This window comes from Callithrix jacchus, chromosome 12 (genome assembly GCF_049354715.1).
Source record: "Callithrix jacchus isolate 240 chromosome 12, calJac240_pri, whole genome shotgun sequence".
Lineage (NCBI taxonomy): Eukaryota > Metazoa > Chordata > Mammalia > Primates > Cebidae > Callithrix > Callithrix jacchus.
The window spans coordinates 28,701,897-28,719,655 of record NC_133513.1 but is presented as its reverse complement, the minus strand read 5'-3'; the positions used below and the strand labels follow the sequence as shown (position 1 = coordinate 28,719,655).

The following is a 17,759-nucleotide window of genomic DNA, read 5'->3' as shown; positions in this document are numbered from 1 at the left end:
CAGTTTCTAAGTCTTCTTAAAATGGACTAAAGATTAGGTTTTGGGAGTTGAGTGGAGTGGATTTAAAACCCATTGGTGCCTATTTTGGTGGCTCACGCCTGTAATCCCAGCACTTTGGGAGGCTGAGGTGGGCAGATCATCTGAGGTCGGGAGTTTGAGACCAACCTGGCCAACATGGTGAAACCTCATCTCTACTAAAGATACAAAAATTAGCCAGGTGTAGTGGCTGGCTCAAGCCAGTCATCCCAGCCACTCAGGAGGCTGAGGCATGAGAATTGCTAGAACCTGGAAGGTGGAGGTTGCAATGAGCCAAGATCACACCATTGCCTGGTAGACAGAGTGAGACTCTGTCTCAAAAAAACAAAAACAAAAACAAAAACAAACCATTGGTGATTTATGTGTAGAGAACATGATTTTGAGTTAGGGAGCCCTAGGCTCAAAATAGCTTTGTGGCCTTGGGCAGTTTATTTAACTTCTGTTAATTATTGTTTCCTCATCAAAAAAGTATTGATAACATTTACCTCTCACAGCTGTTAAAAGCATGGAATCATTGAATTAGGTAATATTTATATACAGTGCCTGTCATCCCCAGAGCAACTGCTAAGACAATAACTTGAAAATACTTAGAAAAAGAAGGAACAGGCCAGGCATAGTCTATAATCCCAGCACTTTGGGAGTCCGAGGCAGGTGCGTCACCTGAGGTCCGGAGTTTGAGACCCAACGTGGAGAAACTCTGTCTCTACTAAAAATACAAGTGGCACATGCCTGTAATCACAGCTACTTGGGAGGCTGAGGCAGGAGAATTGCTTGAACCCGGGAGGTGGAGGTTGCAGTGAGCTGAGATCACACCTCTGCACTCCAGCCTGGTCAACAAGAGCAAAACTCCTGTTCAAACAAAAAAGTGTGGGGGCGGGGGGTGACAAGGAATTTAAAATACAGTGCTAGAAAAACCTGTTTGACACAAAAGAAAGCAGGAATGGAGGAATTGAGGAACATAAGTCATACAAAATAGCAAAATGGCAGAAATGAGACCTTGCTTGTTAGTAATTATGTTACATTTAGTGGATTAGATTCTCCTATTAAAAAAAGCAGAGAGATTTTTAAAGCCACAGTCCAATGACATGCTGTCTACAGGAGATCACTTCTGATTAAGATACAAATAGATTTAAAGTAAAAAGATGAAAAAAGATATTCTATGCAAAAAACCAAAAGAAAGCTTGGGTCACTATACTAACAACAGACAAAATATATACTTTAAGGCAGAAATTATTGCCAGAGACAAAAAAGAATATTATATAAACAGTCTGTCAAGAAGATACATAGTGCCTGATACATTGTTACATAAATACCCCTGCTTCTGTTCCATGCATACACACACCTGCCAACCCATAAACTCAGCCTCAGGAATTTAGAGGCTCTTTCAATGGTGATCAACATGCACACCATGCCTTTTATAGCACAGGAGGCCTTTTCCAAATTCTAAGCTGAAAGCATCCTTTTACCTGATTGATGGTGAATTTCTCTTTGCCACATAGGTACGAAGATGCCCTGGTGCTCCTCCTCACAGAGGTGTTGAATCGAATCCAGTTCAGATACAACCAGGCCCAGCTGGAGGAGTTGGACGATGAGACTCTGGATGATGATGTAAGTAGCACGCCCTGATTGATGAGTAGTCTTCTGGTTTGAGTTGTACATTTGAAATTTTTACTCTCCTTCCAGCCCCTTTTGGCTTATTAACTATAAAAAATGTTTTACAGGCATTTTTATCTATGTGCACTAGAGATATAAGTAGAGAAACCATATGTACAACAAAAAGTGGTTTAGTGAGAACTCCGTATCCTGTCTCCCCTGCCTTACACCCTCACTTCTGCTCCCCAGCCTGGGCAGCAGTAAGAGATGCTTGTGGATACTGTTAGCAAGATTCTGAACCCATAAGGCCAGAATGAAAGGAAGTCTGTTTGAAGCATATTATGCAAACTTCTTTTTTTTTAAAATCAGCCTTGAATTTATTGATGCTGATGTGCCCAACGTTAATAAGAAAAATGTCTTTAAGGAAACAATTCCAGTGTTTTTTGTTTTTTGTTTTTTTTTTTTTAAACCATCACGCACTTTAAAGTTTTTCAAATAACTGCTCTTGTTCCCAAAGTAAGAGTGATTTTGGCATGGTCAAGAGCTTATGGGTGGTCGGTCATATTTGGGTTACAGAGAGCTCTTTGCTTAGAGCCAGATGGCCTGGGTTTGAAGCTCTACAACCTGGGGCATGGAGGAGATTGGAGGGATGGGTGTGGCATTTCTCTGAGCATTCATGTCCTCATCTTCCAAAATGGGAATGATGTGTCTTGCTTCTTAAATGTCAGCATGGATAAGAATCACTGGAATAGCTTGTTAAAGCAGATTCTGATTTTGGAGGCTTGGGGTGGGAACCACAGAATTTGTGTTTCTGACAGGCTCCCAGGGCATGCTTTTGCTGGCTGGCTGTGGACCCCACTCTGAGTGGCACTGAGTCAGTCAGTTATGTGAATAGGGACACAGTAGTGGACTCCGTCAAGAAGGTGATGTGTGATTATTTCCATCAGATGATTTCACAGGTGGCTCTCCATCTCTGTATCCTATAACCTAAGGGGAAAATAGGTTATTCTGTGTGGATCATTTACTTTCTGAGGAAATAGTGTTTTATGAAATTAACTCATTGCTTTTAAAAAAATTCTAGCTTGGCTTTTCTATAGTACCAGATAACCTGGTTCTATCATTTTCCATTTCTTCAAAATTTTATGTCTGAGAGTGGACTTGAGGTTGGCAAGGGAGATGAGAGGATTCTGGGAGAGCTGATTCTCCTGTGCTTCCCCACAGCAGCAGACGGAGTGGCAGCGGTACTTACGGCAGAGCTTGGAGGTGGTGGCCAAAGTGATGGAGCTCCTGCCCACGCACGCCTTCTCCACACTGGTAATGTGCTGTCTGGGGAGTGGGGAGTGGAGCATGGCTTGTTGACTCCTCTCTCTCCCCTTTTTCCCCCCATATGTAATTTTTAAAAACAATAATAATTACCATAACTGAAGCTCAAACTGAACAAATGTTAACATTTCCACAAAATAGTAAACCAACTTGTGGAACCCTGTTTAGTCTTGGATATAATAGGAATTTGACTAAAGCCTTAATACTTTTATCGGTAGCTTGCAAGTGTCCAGAATGAGCGGGAGCTGTTACTTAATAGATGTTACATTGCTGAAAAGCTGACCTTCGTAAAGCTTGCTCTTGGCAAATCGCTAGCTTTCTCTGCCTCTGTCTATACGTGCTGGAATCTTTCATTGCAAGGATTGAGTCCCTTCCCTAAGTGGTGCTTGTTATTCAAAGAGATTTCATTAAATTCCTCTCTTCTTCAAGGCAAGGCAGTTATTAGGATCATCTTCCTTTTTTTTTTTCTCTTTTTGGGAGATGAGTATTGCTCTGTTGCCCAGGCTGAAGTGTGTAGTGACACAATCTTGGCTCACTGCAACCTCTGCCTCCTGGGTGCAAGCAGTTCTTTTGCCGCAGCCTCCTGAATAGCTGGGACTACAGGTGTGTGCCACCATGCCTGGCTAATTTTGTGTATTTTTAGTAGAGACCAGGTTTCACCATGTTAGCCAGGATGGTTTCGATCTCCTGACCTTGTGATCCACCCGCCTTGGCCTCCCATAGTGCTGGGAATATAGGTGTGAGCCACCGCGTCTGGCCATAGGGTCATCTTTCACATTGAATGACCCTGCTATAGTTGTGTTCTCTCGTGGAAAGCTTCGTTTTCTTTTGCCATCTTCCTTTCTTAGGGGCTGTCATGTTTTAATCTTATTGGTGGCAGCTTGAGAAGGAAAGATGCAGCTCTGGTTATGACGTCCTGACTGCTATTTGAGCAAGGGAACTGACTTCCAAATAATTTGGCCCATCTTTTTACTTTGCTGTGTACTTTAATAAGGCATATCTGATATTTTCTCTCAAGGGTAGAGGTTCCCTTGAATTTGAAGGGAGATATGATCCCTTTTCAGAGTTCTAGAAGGTGTAGATCATTTCAGGGTTTGATCTCTATAAGGAGTGTAATAGTCATAGCACAGTGTCCCTTGCTTAAAAAAAAAAAAAAAGGTTGAACTGATATGTTTTCTTATTCTGTGTATTCATTGGTGGTTTCAACTGTAGAAACTATAGTGGGGGGCACTGAAGGGAGGGGTCATAGCTTTTTAGCTGCATTTAAAGGTTCCTAGAGAAAAGGTTTTGATTCTGTCCCTTGCCCCATAGGTGCTTGTAATGTTTTATTGTTAAAATGCTATTAAAACTTGGATTTATGACTTAAACATTTTTTTTTGGTTTCTTTGTTTTTAGTTCCCAGTTCTTCAGGACAATTTAGAAGTTTATTTGGGATTACAGCAGTTTATAGTTACTTCAGGGTCAGGTAAACTGATTTTTATTTTCTAATTTAACCATCAAAAAACATTCAAAAAACTATTGGACTGATATTTCATTACTGCTGCTTTTGCTGTTGGAACATTATTTCTTCACTGCAGTCTTTCCACTGGCATCTCTCTACTTCTAAATAGGGAATGTTTTTAAAGGCTTATGATAAAAAGAAGCTGTGGGGGAGGTAAAAGATGAGGTCATGACAGTGTATTCTAAGGAGGTGTTTGAAAAAGAACTGATTTGGAGTAAAGAGATAGGACTTACTAAGAACCCTTTAATATTTCCTTATGTCCTTTAGAGCAGCAGGTGTGCCAGGGAGAACATGGCCTTGTGCTTTCCTGTTTCCTGCTCACTCTAGAATCGGAAGGCCATAGCGCAGCTGATGGCCTGTGGTCCCCTGGCCCCCTGCACACGTTGTGAGTGGCCCTGGGGGCTCTGACCAGAGCTGGTTGGAAAGGCTTTTGGCTGCTGTTTACAGGCCCTGCCTGCTTAGAGTTTAGGGTTAGCTTTCTTTGTTATTTTGTTGATTAACAATAATAGTGATAGCTTCCCTTTGCAGCTCTCATTACATGCCAGGCACTGTGTTATTGACTTACGTTATTTAATTCTTTCCATTGTCCCGTGAGGGATAAGTGCTATTACTAGTTACCCCTATTTTATATAAGAGGAAATCGATGTTCAGAGATGTTAATTTACCCAGAGTCCCATGGCTTATTGGTACTACTCACATGATGGTATAATAGGGAATGATAAAAAATTGAAATAGCTTACATCTGACATTTGTTTTTGTCAACTGAAGACACCAGTAACTGAAAGCCATATGTGTCCTCCCAGCCCCGTCAGCTACTATGCGCCACTTCCTTCACAGTGTGCTTCTTACGGGACCTGTCCTAGCCCTGGCGTGCAGCCCCTGTGTTGGGACCTGCTGTTTCAGCTCAGCACAGAGCTGCCCAGTGTGGAGCCCATCTCCTGGGCGACCTTATGATTCGGGGCAGAGCCTCCATGGGAGCCTCTTTCTGAGGCTGCCCTTGGTGGCCTGTGACAGCTGGTTTCCATGAATATATAAGCTTCTAAATAATCTAGTGGGCCCCGGGAGGTTGATGGCACTTAGCATGACCCGAATGTAGGCCCTGGCTTTGTAGATAGGGTAAGAACTTTAAAAAGATACTTTTCAAAACAAACACGCCTGTAGAATGTGCTGTCACCACTAATGAAAATCATTTGACTGTGTAGAAGTGCTACAGATGCTTCCAGAAGCCATTCTTGGGAATAATTGTGCCCAGGTGGTCTTTCTTTCAGGACCACTATTGAAATTAGAATGTACTCAGCATCCTGAAGACACTATTTTTGATCTATTAAAAAAATCGAGCAGGTGCTCTTTCCTCCCCCACATCGACCCTTCAGGGTACTGTTTGCTGTTGTAGCTGACACTTTCACATTCTGCTGTGTCTGTCTTTAGGTGAAAGTTTAGGGAATCTGAAACCCTGTTTCTGGGACATAGCTGATAATTCTGAGCTCCTAACCCCAGAAAGATAATCTGACTTATTTTTCCCTAAATGAAATACCGCATACCTGCTTTCACTAAAGCCTATTGACTGGCAATTTCACAGAACTCGGCTCTTCCAGATCATTTATAAATTTCATCCTCAGCACTGATCCTTGGCTTGTATTCTAGTGGCAAAACCTCTCAGGCCAGAGAAATGCTTATTTCCTGTTTTAAAACGAGCTCTCTCATCCATGACGAAGCATTCCCCAATTTTCGGTGGCTCAGAAGCCAAGTTTCCAGTGCAAAGACTATTAACTGGAAACTCTGAGTACATTTTTTCCCCTGGTTCCCATAGCCATTTTCCCCCTCAAATAACCTCCATGCCACACCAGCTTTATCCCTTAACAGAAACCGTGCTTTCTCATCCCCGATAGGCTCTGGCCTCTCCCTCATTTGCATTTACTTTCTCACCCAGCCTTTAATTCTTGAGTCTCCGCTGGAACCTGTGTAAATGGGCGCCAGCCACAATTCTTGCCCACTCTTGGTGCAGTGACGGTGTATGACAATGGGATGCACATTTTGGTCGGCAGTGAGGCCTGCAGGGTGATTACCCAGCCTGGAAGCCTCCCACTTATCCATTGTCAGTGCATTTGGATTCAGAAGCTCCTGTGTGCGTCTCACGGTTTCCCCTCCTGCTGCTGTGCCTGCCTCCACTTCCCTGTCAAGACCAAGGCACAGCTTGTGTTGCTGGAACACATTGGCTGCTGTGTGCTGCTCTGGCTTCTGGCAGGTCATCCTTTGCTCTCTCTTTCCTACCTCATGTGGGTTAAGAAATCCTCATTAGTGATGTTCCCCTTGTGCCTCATTGATGTCGGTACGTGGCCCCGAAACCTCCATTCTGTATTTGGCTTCTGCCACCCCTCATTGAGACAGTATTTTTCCTCTAAGTAACCCTTTAACTTTTCTGGCGACCCATATTATTTTGCCTACAAAATACTATAAAAGATTTTTAGTCTAAAATTGTCTCTTCTGCTTGGGTCCATTTATGATTTATGATTATGATTTGTTTGTTCTCTCAGAGGGAAATGTCTCGATGCTAATTTTTATACCTCCCTCCACCTCCTGCAGCTTCTCAAAAAGAGAAGACTAGATTTTTTTCCCCTCCAGGGCAGTGATTTGCCAAGGAGCTGTTCTTTGGATGTGGCTTAGGTCATATCTAGACACTTCAGATGACTTGGTTTATGGAAGATAGGACTTTTGTGTTGCCCTGATGTTTTGTCCCTCCAAACCTTTCAGCATTATTCTCATTTGAAGGTTCTACTTTGCAGATGTTCTGTGCTTTTGTGGGGAAATCTAAGCCTTGCCAGACAGAGGAAAGTGTGGGTGGATCTGAACAGCTTATTACAGTGGGACGCCTGGCCTGTCTCCTCAAGTTTAGTTGATGCCCTGCATGACTTTTGTGGTGGTGATATTAGGTGTGTAGGCTGGAGGAGGGTGTCAAGTATAGAGAACTGGATTTGGGGTATTTACTACCCATGTGATTGTCTGTCTTGCAGATAGAACAGGAAAGAACCAGCTATAATTTTGATGGACATGGATCTTAGATGCACATATGTATGAAGTAGAACTGTATGGAATTGCAGTTTTGTTGGGTCAGAAGTGATCAAGTGTCAGCAGTTTCATATTGTTAAAACTCACAGTTTAAAACAGATACCCAGCACTTCCAAGCTCTTTTCCATCCTGGGTACTGGATGCTAGGTACCTATAGTTTTCATCCTAGGTACTGCTCTTTGCTAGACAAATTAGGACAAGTTGGGAGGGATCAGATGGCAAGGATTCTCAGGAGGGTAACATCAGGGAGGGAAGGGACCCAGTGCTGTATTTCAGCTAGGTGGAGATTTGGAAGGATGCCACCCCCATGTTCACATCTCCCCAGGGCTGTTCTGCTGTCATGAGGTTTTGGCTTGTTCTGTGTTATACCCTCAAGGAGTGGGCCAGGGAAGATGATGAAGAACCACAGGGAGACATATTTTACCCGTGTTTCTTATCAAGTGGTCCAGAGACGGAAGGGCTCCCTTGAGCTCCCTAGCAGTCAGCCAAGACCCACTCCTGCTGTGTCAGTGAGAATGACTTGAATTAGACCGACAGGTCTCTGTTCCAGCCTGAAAATTCTTACTGTCTTTTTTGGACATTTGTGAAGAGAGGGATCCAAAAGCTAAGCAAGTGACTGAATTGAGGGAGGATATTTTTGTCCTTCATCTTCTCATCCTCCTTGCCCAGCTTGGAGAAGTTGTGTTGAAAAGTAAGGACATTTCAGACCTTAGTAAGTCACTAGTTCTTTGTTATTTATAATAATTACAAATACTCAACGATGTTCTGTGGCTTAGAGTGTTCTATATAATAGTAACACTGAGGCTTAGGAGAGTTGTATGAGGCACCGAGCCTGGAAGTGGCAGGGAATCTGTGTGTTTGGAATCCGAATCCCATTTATTTCATACTGTGTCACCTCCCAGCCTTCAGGGGTGGAGTGCTAAGTGCACCCCTGCTCTCTTAGCAGGGGCAGGTCCTAACTGTTGGTCCATGGAGATTGCATTCTGAGATAGGGCGCTATTTAAAAGACAACAGATTCGGAGTCGCATAGATTCAGTGTAGAGCACCAGCCTTGCCCTGGAAATGTGACACCTGCTGGGTACATTCCTGGCCCTCCCTGGGTGCACCTCCTTGTATGTAACAGTGGTGGTGTGAGGACCTTACAGGGTCAAAAGGAATCCATGTTAGCACAGCCCAGGCTGTCTGTCCCTCTTCCCCACTCTGTCTCCGTCCCTGGCCTCTGGAGCACAAACGTTGTAGTGTTAGGTGGAGGCTGGGCCCAGTTTCCCTGCTCAGTACTGGAAAGTGGCTGGTGGGTTCCTTTGTTTTGAGAATTGGTTTTGCTGCGTGTGGCTTGTTGGATGAGCTGTTATCTATAGTCTCTAAAGTGTGCTCTTCCCGTGAAAAACTGTATGGGGTGTTGTGTTCCAGGACACAGGTTGAACATCACTGCGGAGAACGACTGCCGGCGGCTGCACTGCTCCCTGAGAGACCTGAGCTCCCTGCTGCAGGCTGTGGGCCGCCTGGCCGAGTACTTTATCGGGGATGTGTTTGCTGCGCGGTTCAGTGATGCCCTCACAGTCGTGGAGAGGTAGGCTGGCGGTTACTTTATGGAGCTGTTCCTTCTTCAGAGCTCAGTTTACCTTCTTGTGTGAGGGGCAGCATATTGCCACATAGCTTCCGCTCTGGCCCCGGGTAAATCTAGGCTCTGCCACATACCAGCTGATAGGGAACAAGTTACTTAACCTCTCTGAACTTCAGGTCCCTTATCTACAAAATGAAGTAGAAGTAGTTTCCTGTAGGTTTAGTGTGAGAATTAAATGAGATAGAGCACTTAGCACTGTGCCTAGCACATAACAAACACCCGATAACTGTTTAAGCTATTGTTTCTTTGAAGATCTTGTGTATAAATGTAAACAGTTGTAGACCCAGGAGAAACCAGGGGAGGTCATTCTTCATGTCTTTCCTCATAGGATAAAGGGACATTAAGAAAGCTTTGCTGATAATGAGTCAGCTTTACTGTCCAAGTAGGCAGCTAGATGTCCAGGGTGGAGCTTTTTGTGGGTTTTCCAGTCCCATTAGGGCCTTGGGAGTGAAAGCTGGGTAGCCTCCACGCCTGGCCTGACAGGTGGTTCCCAGCCTTTTACCACTGGGCTCCTTTTCTTCTCCTTCCTCTTGGGTCTCATACCAGGTTTACAGCTACACTTACTGAGGAACACTTCATTCCACCCAAGTCACCAGTCCCTCCTCCCTCTCTCCCTCAAAAAACCCAAGATGTAAGTGATAGGACATTTAGATCGTTTCAGGGCAGCTGTTGAATTGATTAGATCAAAACTGAGTAGATGTGGATCTAGCCCAAAGCCAAGACATCTGATGCTTTGACTGGCCCAGCAGCCGCATCACTGGTCATGTGCAGAGGGGAAATGGGCCTCAGGAGCCTGGGTGCATGCATGCTAGACTTTGCTGCTACATCTTAGCTGACAAGCAGAGATAGCCAAGGGGCTGACATCCCTTAAAAGTCAGATTCATATTAATAATAAAAGGAGCACACAGTAGTAGGATGTTTTCTGTGTTTTTGCACACGTTCTTTCATTTTGTTCTGTACTTTGAGAGATAGGCATTGCCGTTTTATTTTTGAGTACATGGTGGCTCAGCGATGTGTGTGCCTTGCCTTGGTTCACACAGTCCCTGAGAGGGAGGGTGGATTTTAACAGTTTCCTGGGTCCACATGTTTTGCTCTTTCCAAACGCAGTGTTTCTGCTACCAGTCCGTTTCTCCTCTTCTTCCTATGCTGGGCCCATTTGCACAATGGTTTAACAGGGATAAGACATGTCTTTCTGTCTGAAATCCAAAGATAAGAAGTTCATTATTTGAATTTACTCTGTTAAGCAATATAGATATATCTGTCAGTCATCTCAACTTTGTAGTGAGATGATGTCTCAAAGGTCTGGAATCATTTGATAGGTCCTTATATACACACATCTTTCTGCACTGCTTAGATTGCAAGCCCAGTGCTTAAACATACTTGCTATTAATATTTTGTCTTCATTTAGAATAAAATGTGAGAGAAAGCTCTTGTTACAACTACATGACCTTAATAGCCAGTATGATTAGCAGTGTTTTTGTTTATTGGTTGCATAAAACAAAGCTAATATTGAAACTGCTGAACATAGACACATTAAAAGATATTTGGAAATCCATTTTTAGTGTACAACAGAATTTAAACACCAGGTACATGTTGGAATTTTGCTTTCTAATAATAACTGTTCTGATCACAAAGACTTCATGGATCTTCAGGAACCTTAGTTCTTTTATCCTCACTTTCTTGACTGGCCAGAAATGCTCCTTTCTTATTGCTCCCCAGCAATCAGTTTGTATTTGTAACAAACTCCTTAGTTGATTGTTATGCTGGGACAGAGGCAAACACTGCCTTCTCTGGCATCTGCTTCCAGGTTTCCATGCAGAGTAGGCACAGAGAGAAACTAGCCAGGTCTTGGGGTTTTCCCCCTTCACTCAGAAAGGAATGTCTTTTAACTCGAGGAATGGTGGCTCACCTGTAATCCCACTACTTTGGGAGGCTGAGGTGAGCAGACCGCTTGAGTCCAGGAATTCAAGATCAACCTGGGCAACCCTGTCTCTACTAAAAAGACAGAAAAATCTAGCCAGGTATGGTGGCATTCACTTGTAGTCCCCGCTACTGGAGGGGGCACTGAGGTGGGAGGATTGCTTGAGCCCAGGATGTCAAGGCTGCAGTGAGCCAAGACCACTGCACTCCTCTGGCCTAGGGGACAGAGCAAGACCCTGTCTCCAAAAAAAAAAAAAAAAAAAAAAAAAAGAAGGAGAGAAAGGAATGTCATTCTGTTTGTAATGAAAGAGACATTTCCCATTTCCTACTAGTTTGAGCTATTAGTTACTGTGTTTAATGCTCATTAGTATCCAGTGAGCCCTTGAGCAACCAATGGGCTCAACAACTTGCTTCTGAAAGAATTGTACTTGAACATAAAACACCTCCACCTATTCTAGAAACATTGGCTCCTCTCATCTCCCAGATTTTATCAAACATTTTCAAATTTGAAGAAAAGTTGAAAGAATTGTTTAGGGATACCCATATACCCACCACAGAGATTCTGCAGTGGACAGTTTGCTATATTTTATTATGTATCTATCCAACTGAAACATTTCCTTTTAGAAATGATTTTAAATAAAGGCTAAGATGGTTTTATCATTATAAATTTTATAGAAAAGCCCATGTCATCCTATTTTGATAAACTGCCAAAAGATAGATCAGGTCTGTCTGCTTTTTTTTAAAACAAAACAAAACAAAACAAAACACAAAAAACACCACAAAAACCAGATAGGGTTTTGGTCTCACTGTGTTACCCAGGCTGAAGTGCAGTGGCATGATCCTGGCTTAGTTCATCCTCAACCTCCTGGGCTCAAGCAATCCTTCCATCTTAGCCTCTCCCGAGTAGCTGAGACTGTAGGCATATGCCACCACATCTGGATAAAATTTAAAAAGACAGGGTCTTACTCTGTTGTCCAGGTTGGTCTGGAACTCCTGGCCTCCAGTGATCCTCCCATCTTGGCATCCCAAAGTGCTGGGATTACAGGCATGAGCAACCACACCCTGCCTGCTTTTTAAAAACTATATTTTATTCTCCTCATTAATAAAAGCATTATATATTCATTGTAGACAATTTGGAAATAAAGAAAAATAGAGGGAAAAATCATCCATAATCTACCCACTCCATCCTCCCCCTAAAATAAGTGGTACCAATAAGGATATTCTGGTGAAAATTCTTCCTGCTTTTCTTCTGTTAATAAATGAACATTTATGATCTATTCTATATATATATTTAGTACAACCATGTCGTGTTTAAACCATCTTGACTATTTATCATTAAATATGCCTGTAAGCATTGTTTTTATTGTATATATTACATTTATTACATCTGCATTGGAATTGTTTTCAAAATTTTTTACACCTTAAATAAGGCTTTAGTTAATGTGCTTGTATATAAATCTTTATGCATATCTCAGATTTATTTCCTTGGCACAAAATTGAAGGTCTGGTCTTGATTCTTTTTTATATATGGAAAGAGTGTGCCCTTAGGCTCTTTGTTGGTACCTTGTCTGTTTTGTCTGTCTTGGTGCATAAGCTGAATGTTCTTGTTTACCTGCCTCTTTGCCAACAGGTTGGTCAAAGTCACTCTGTACGGATCTCAGATAAAATTGTACAACATTGAAACTGCTGTGCCATCAGTATTGAAACCTGACCTCATTGATGTGTAAGTCTAGAGTTTGAAGTTTGTGCATTTTTAGGAAAGACCTTGCCCCCAATCTCCAACTGATTTTATTGAGGAAAAGGAACAGTAGTGGCTGCACTGAATGGGGAAAAACTCTTAAACTTCAAACCTAGAGAGATTTTTTGACTATATGTCTGGGGTGGAGAGGGTTAGAGAAAGTGGAATTAGGTATGTGAGAGCTGGGATGGAGATTCTATAGAGTAGGCATTTCAGGAAGAAAGACTAGTACAGGCTGAGACAATCACACAGACAGGAGGTGAGTACTCCATGTGGTGCAAGAAGAGACTGGATGGGTGTGTGGGACTAATGGAGAACACCTGAGATGCCATCAGTCTTTCTAGTAGATCATTGACTGAAACTGTAGGACACCGTAGGATACAGAGAATGCTTGGGAACACATTTGCTCAGAGATTCAGATTTTAGCGGAATGGCATAAGGCTATAAGGCTCTAATATTTGCATATTAAACAAGAACCTCAGGTTATTTTGAAGCAGGACATCTAGGGACCACACTCTCTACAGAAACTCTACAGATGACATGGGATGGTATTAGGAAAGTGACATATGGAAGGACAGGGACTGGAGATGGGGCAATATCCCAGAGATTTCACTCCCCAGAAGGCTTGCTTTAGACTAGAGCAGGGGGTTGGAAAACTATGGCCTTTGCCAAATCTGGCTTATTGACTGCTTTTGTAAATAAAGCTTTATTGAAACACAGCTAATTCATTCATTTATATGGTCTAGGACTGCTTTTGTACTATAGCAGCAGAGTGGAATAGTTGTAATAGAGTGTGTATATGCCCTGCAAATCCTAAAATATATACACTCTGGTTTTTACAGAAAAGGTCTGCTGACTCCTGCTGTAGAGCATTCTTGAGCTGCAGATTTAGGTAAATGATGGAAAGAGAATTTTCCTATGGTAGTTTTAAACTTTTAAAAATATATTGCTTTCCTTTTTGACAATTTAGAGAAAGTGGTAAAGCGTCTCCCAAGAAAGATGCCAGTTTGCTTATAAATACAACAACTTGTACACAATTTCAGGAGTTTCAGAGCCCCTCCTTTCAGCCCTGAGGAGCTCTACAGATGTGCTAGAATGACCGAAATTCTTACTCCTCAGGCTGACTTTGATGTCCTTTCCCCTTATTTTGGTATTTAGAACTTAAAGGGTTAACATGATTCTAAATACAAAATAAAATTTTAAGTATAAAATACAAAATAACTGTGTGGTCACTATGAATTTCAAACTTTGAGTAACTATATTTTCTTACCCAACTTCTTATTTTGAAAAAGCTCAAACCTATAGAAAATGGGAAAAAGTGCAGCCGGGTGTGGTGGCTCACGCCTGTAATCCAAGCACTTTGGAGGCCAAGGCAGGCGGATCACCTGAGGTTGGGAGTTCAAGACCAGCCTGGCCAACATGGTGAAACCCCATCTTTGAAAAAAAAAAGAAAAGGAAATGGGGAAAAGAGTAGAATAAACACCCATGGACCTTCAGCCTAGAGTAATCAATGATAAATATTTTGCCATATTGGCTTTTGTTTCTTGTGCCCTCTCTGCACATATACACACAATAAATGATGATTATTATTTTTTGCTGAGCCATTTGAAAACTGCACAGCTGGGCATGGTGGCTCGTGCCTGTAATCCCAGCACTTTGGGGGGCTGAGGCGGGTGGATCACTTGAGGTCAGGAGTTTGAGTCCAACCTAACCAACATGGTGAAACCCCGCCTCTACCAAAAAGTACAAAAATTAGCCAGGCATTGTGGCCCTGGCCTGTAGTCCCAACTACTTAGGAGGCCGAGCAAAGAGAATCACTTGAACCTGGGAGGCAGAAGTTGCAGTGAGCTGAGACTGCTCTCCAGCCTGGGTGACAGAGTGAGACCCTGTCTCAAAAAAAAAAAAAAAAAAAAGAAAAAGAAAAGAAAGAAAATAAATTGCAGACAACATGTCACTTTACCTGCAAATCCTTCAGCCTAGAAATAAGTTCATTCAGCTTTATAACTGTGATCGCATTATCAGCCCTCAAATAATTTAATACATACAATAATGTCATCTCATATGTAGTCCATATTCAGATTTCTTCAGTTCCAGGAATGTTTTTATATCTTCTTTTTTCTTGGATCCAGGGTCTAACATGAGCCACACATTAATATCCTGTAATCTAGAACAGTTCACCCAGTTGTGTTTGTATGTCTGCATGTGCATGTGTGTATGAGAGTGACTGAGACCTTTTGCAGATCCAGACCTTAATTTCTTTTTAAAGCATATCCTACAATCTGGATTTGTCTAATTATTTCCCTTGTATTAGGTTCAGTTTAAACATTTTTAGCAAGGTTTCTGCATAGGCAACGATGTGCCTTTCCTCTTGCATCATGTCAAAGGCTGTTAATATCAAATTTCTCTGTAATTGTTGATGCAGAGTTTGATTTTAAAATGGTGTGTAGGCTAGGCAGAGTGGCTTATGTTTGTAATCCCAGCACTTTGAGAGGCTGAGGTGTGAAGATTGCTTGAGGCCAGGAGTTTGGGAGGAGCCTAGGCAACATACTGAGACCCTGTCCCTAAGGAAAAAAAGAAAAATTAGCCAGACACAGTGGTGTGTGCCTATGGCCCCAACCACTTAGGAGGCTGAGCCAGGAGGATTGCTTGAGCCCAGGAGTTGGAGGCTGCAGTGAGCTATGATCACGCCACTGCACTCCTGCCTGGTCAACAGAGTGAGACCCTGTCTCAGAAACATAAATAAGTAAATAAAGTGGTATCTGCCTGTATCCTAATTCTGTCCACTGAAAGGCCATAGAAATAATAAGACTCCAGTAGCCGTCATACCCCTTATCCCCAGGTCTTGGTTTCTCAAATCCATTCTCCAGAGTGCCTTGGAGGGAAAGCTCAAGTCTGGGGTAGGGTGGTGTTGGACAATCTTGCCGAGTCTGCAAGTAAGGAAGTGCTCAGTGAATGTTGGGAACATGTGAAGAGGATGCAGGGGCCAGCTTGAAAGGGTTCTTCCAGGTATAATGAATTACACCAATGTCAATGAAAAGAATCCATGCATTCAAAATGATTAACAGGCCAGGCCAGGTGCAGTGCCTCACGCCTGCGATCGCAGCCCTTTGGGTGGCTGAGGCAGGAGGATCGCTTCAAGCCAGGAGTTTGAGACCAGCCTGGCCAACAAAGTGAGATCCCGTCTCCACAAAAAATACGAAAATTAGCCTGGCACGGTGGCATGTACCTGTAGTCCCAGCTACTTGGGAGGCTATGGCAGGAGCCCAGGAGGTTAAGGCTACAGCGAGTCATGATTGTGCCACTGCACTCCAGCCTGGGCAACAGAGCATGGCCCTGTTTCAAATAAACAAACAATTTCCCTGTAATTGTTCCCTGTAATTGACGTGGAGTTTGATTTTAAAATGGTGTCTAGGGTTTGTGTTAATAAACACAAATCCAAAGCAATTAACAAAAAAAGGATGAGAGAGAAGGGAAACCGTTTTCTTAGAGAATGCCAACTAATGAGCAGAAAAGGAAAGATAGAAAAATTACCAATTCACAACCACCAATGTGATACTGATTTAGGCAGGGATCTTTAATAGGTACCCAGACCATGAAGAACAGTGTCTTTGTGTCACCTCATAGTATTATCACCTTACAGCTTGCTAATTATTACTGAAAGGTAATTATGTTCAGATATGTTAGAAGGCCTGGTGTTTTGAAGCTCTGAGACAGCTGTTTCTGCTTGCTGAAGATTGATTATCATATTTGATAAATTGCATACTTTTTTGATTTATATTTTGTTGCACGTATGATGCAATCAGTACAGTCTTTGCTGAAACTAGGCACAGTCTTTGCCACCTCAGTTATCCCCTAGCCAGGTAGAATGTATGGTGCAATGAAAACTTAAACATCTTACATCAAAGCTGTTTTTAAAGCTGTCATACCTGGTAGTTGTCTGCGCTTTGGTCTGCAGCTATGAATGTTAATTTGTACTAGTTCTGAAATCAACACGTGATCACTTAAGTTCTTTGATTTTGCATTTATAATTTACCTTGCTCTTAGGTGAGCATGTGTCACAGAAGGATTAGAGCAGACATTTACTAACTGCCTCTGTGTTCTTGTCAGTGGTGGCAATATTTAGATGATGAATATCTTAGTTTTTAGGTTCTGCGTGAACCAGTAAATGATTTCTGTGCTGTTGCCCGTGTGCAGTGGGTGCAGTTCTTACCTCCTATGAAAATGAGTTGACCACTAATGTATTTTCACCTTAACCTTTAAAATCACATCTTCTTTTCTTTCTGCAGGCATGCTCAGTCCCTGGCTGCGCTGCAGGCTTACTCTCACTGGTTAGCGCAGTATTGCAGTGAAGCTCACCGGCAGAACACGCAACAGTTTGTGACGCTCATCTCTACTACCATGGATGCAGTCACACCTCTAATCAGCACCAAGGTCTCGAAACAGCAAAGCCACCTTTTATCTCACTCTCTGTCTCTCCTTCTGTTTCTGTACCCGTTTACTAGAAAATCTAAATAGGACACAGAGTTAGACCCATAAATCTTTCCATGGTTATACAACTGTGTTATTTCATGTTTCTTTTTAGTTGTAGCCCACGTGCATTCTAATACAGCTTTACTTTTGTAGTTCTCTAAGTTTCACATGAATACATGCTCATTGTGAAATAGTAAAATATCGCTCAGATTTACAGGCTAAACAGTTGTGATACTCCAGTCCCTTCCTCTGAAACATTTTCCTTCTGGCGGTAAGCGTGGTTGGGCATTTGGTTGTACAGGCACACCTCATTTTATTGCGCTTCGCAGAGACTATGTTTTTTCCAAATTGAAGGCTTATGGCAACCCTGCATTCAGTAAGTCTGTCAGCACCATTTTTTCAACAGCATTTGGTGCTTCCATGTGTCACATTTTGGTAATTGTTAGAATATTTCAAACTTTTTCATTACTGTATCTTACAGTGATTTG

The 17,759-nt window shown here is 42.5% G+C and overlaps 1 protein-coding gene across 8 annotated transcripts in view; it reads left to right on the top strand.

Annotated features, from left to right (window-relative positions):
* The window catches only part of XPO6 (exportin 6), a 119,180-nt gene that overhangs the window by 82,587 nt on the left and 18,834 nt on the right, over positions 1–17,759 (top strand). For 5 of the 8 annotated variants that reach the window (XM_035267257.3, XM_078345006.1, XM_078345008.1 and 2 more), the window contains 6 exons: positions 1,536–1,644; positions 2,851–2,943; positions 4,348–4,417; positions 8,930–9,089; positions 12,694–12,786; positions 17,088–17,232. In XM_035267257.3, coding sequence (XP_035123148.1) covers positions 1,536–1,644; positions 2,851–2,943; positions 4,348–4,417; positions 8,930–9,089; positions 12,694–12,786; positions 17,088–17,232 — 670 coding nt within the window. The remainder of the gene's footprint in view (positions 1–1,535; positions 1,645–2,850; positions 2,944–4,347; positions 4,418–8,929; positions 9,090–12,693; positions 12,787–17,087; positions 17,233–17,759) is intronic. The other 3 variants (XM_035267258.3, XM_078345010.1, XM_078345007.1) reach the window with 1 other exon arrangement.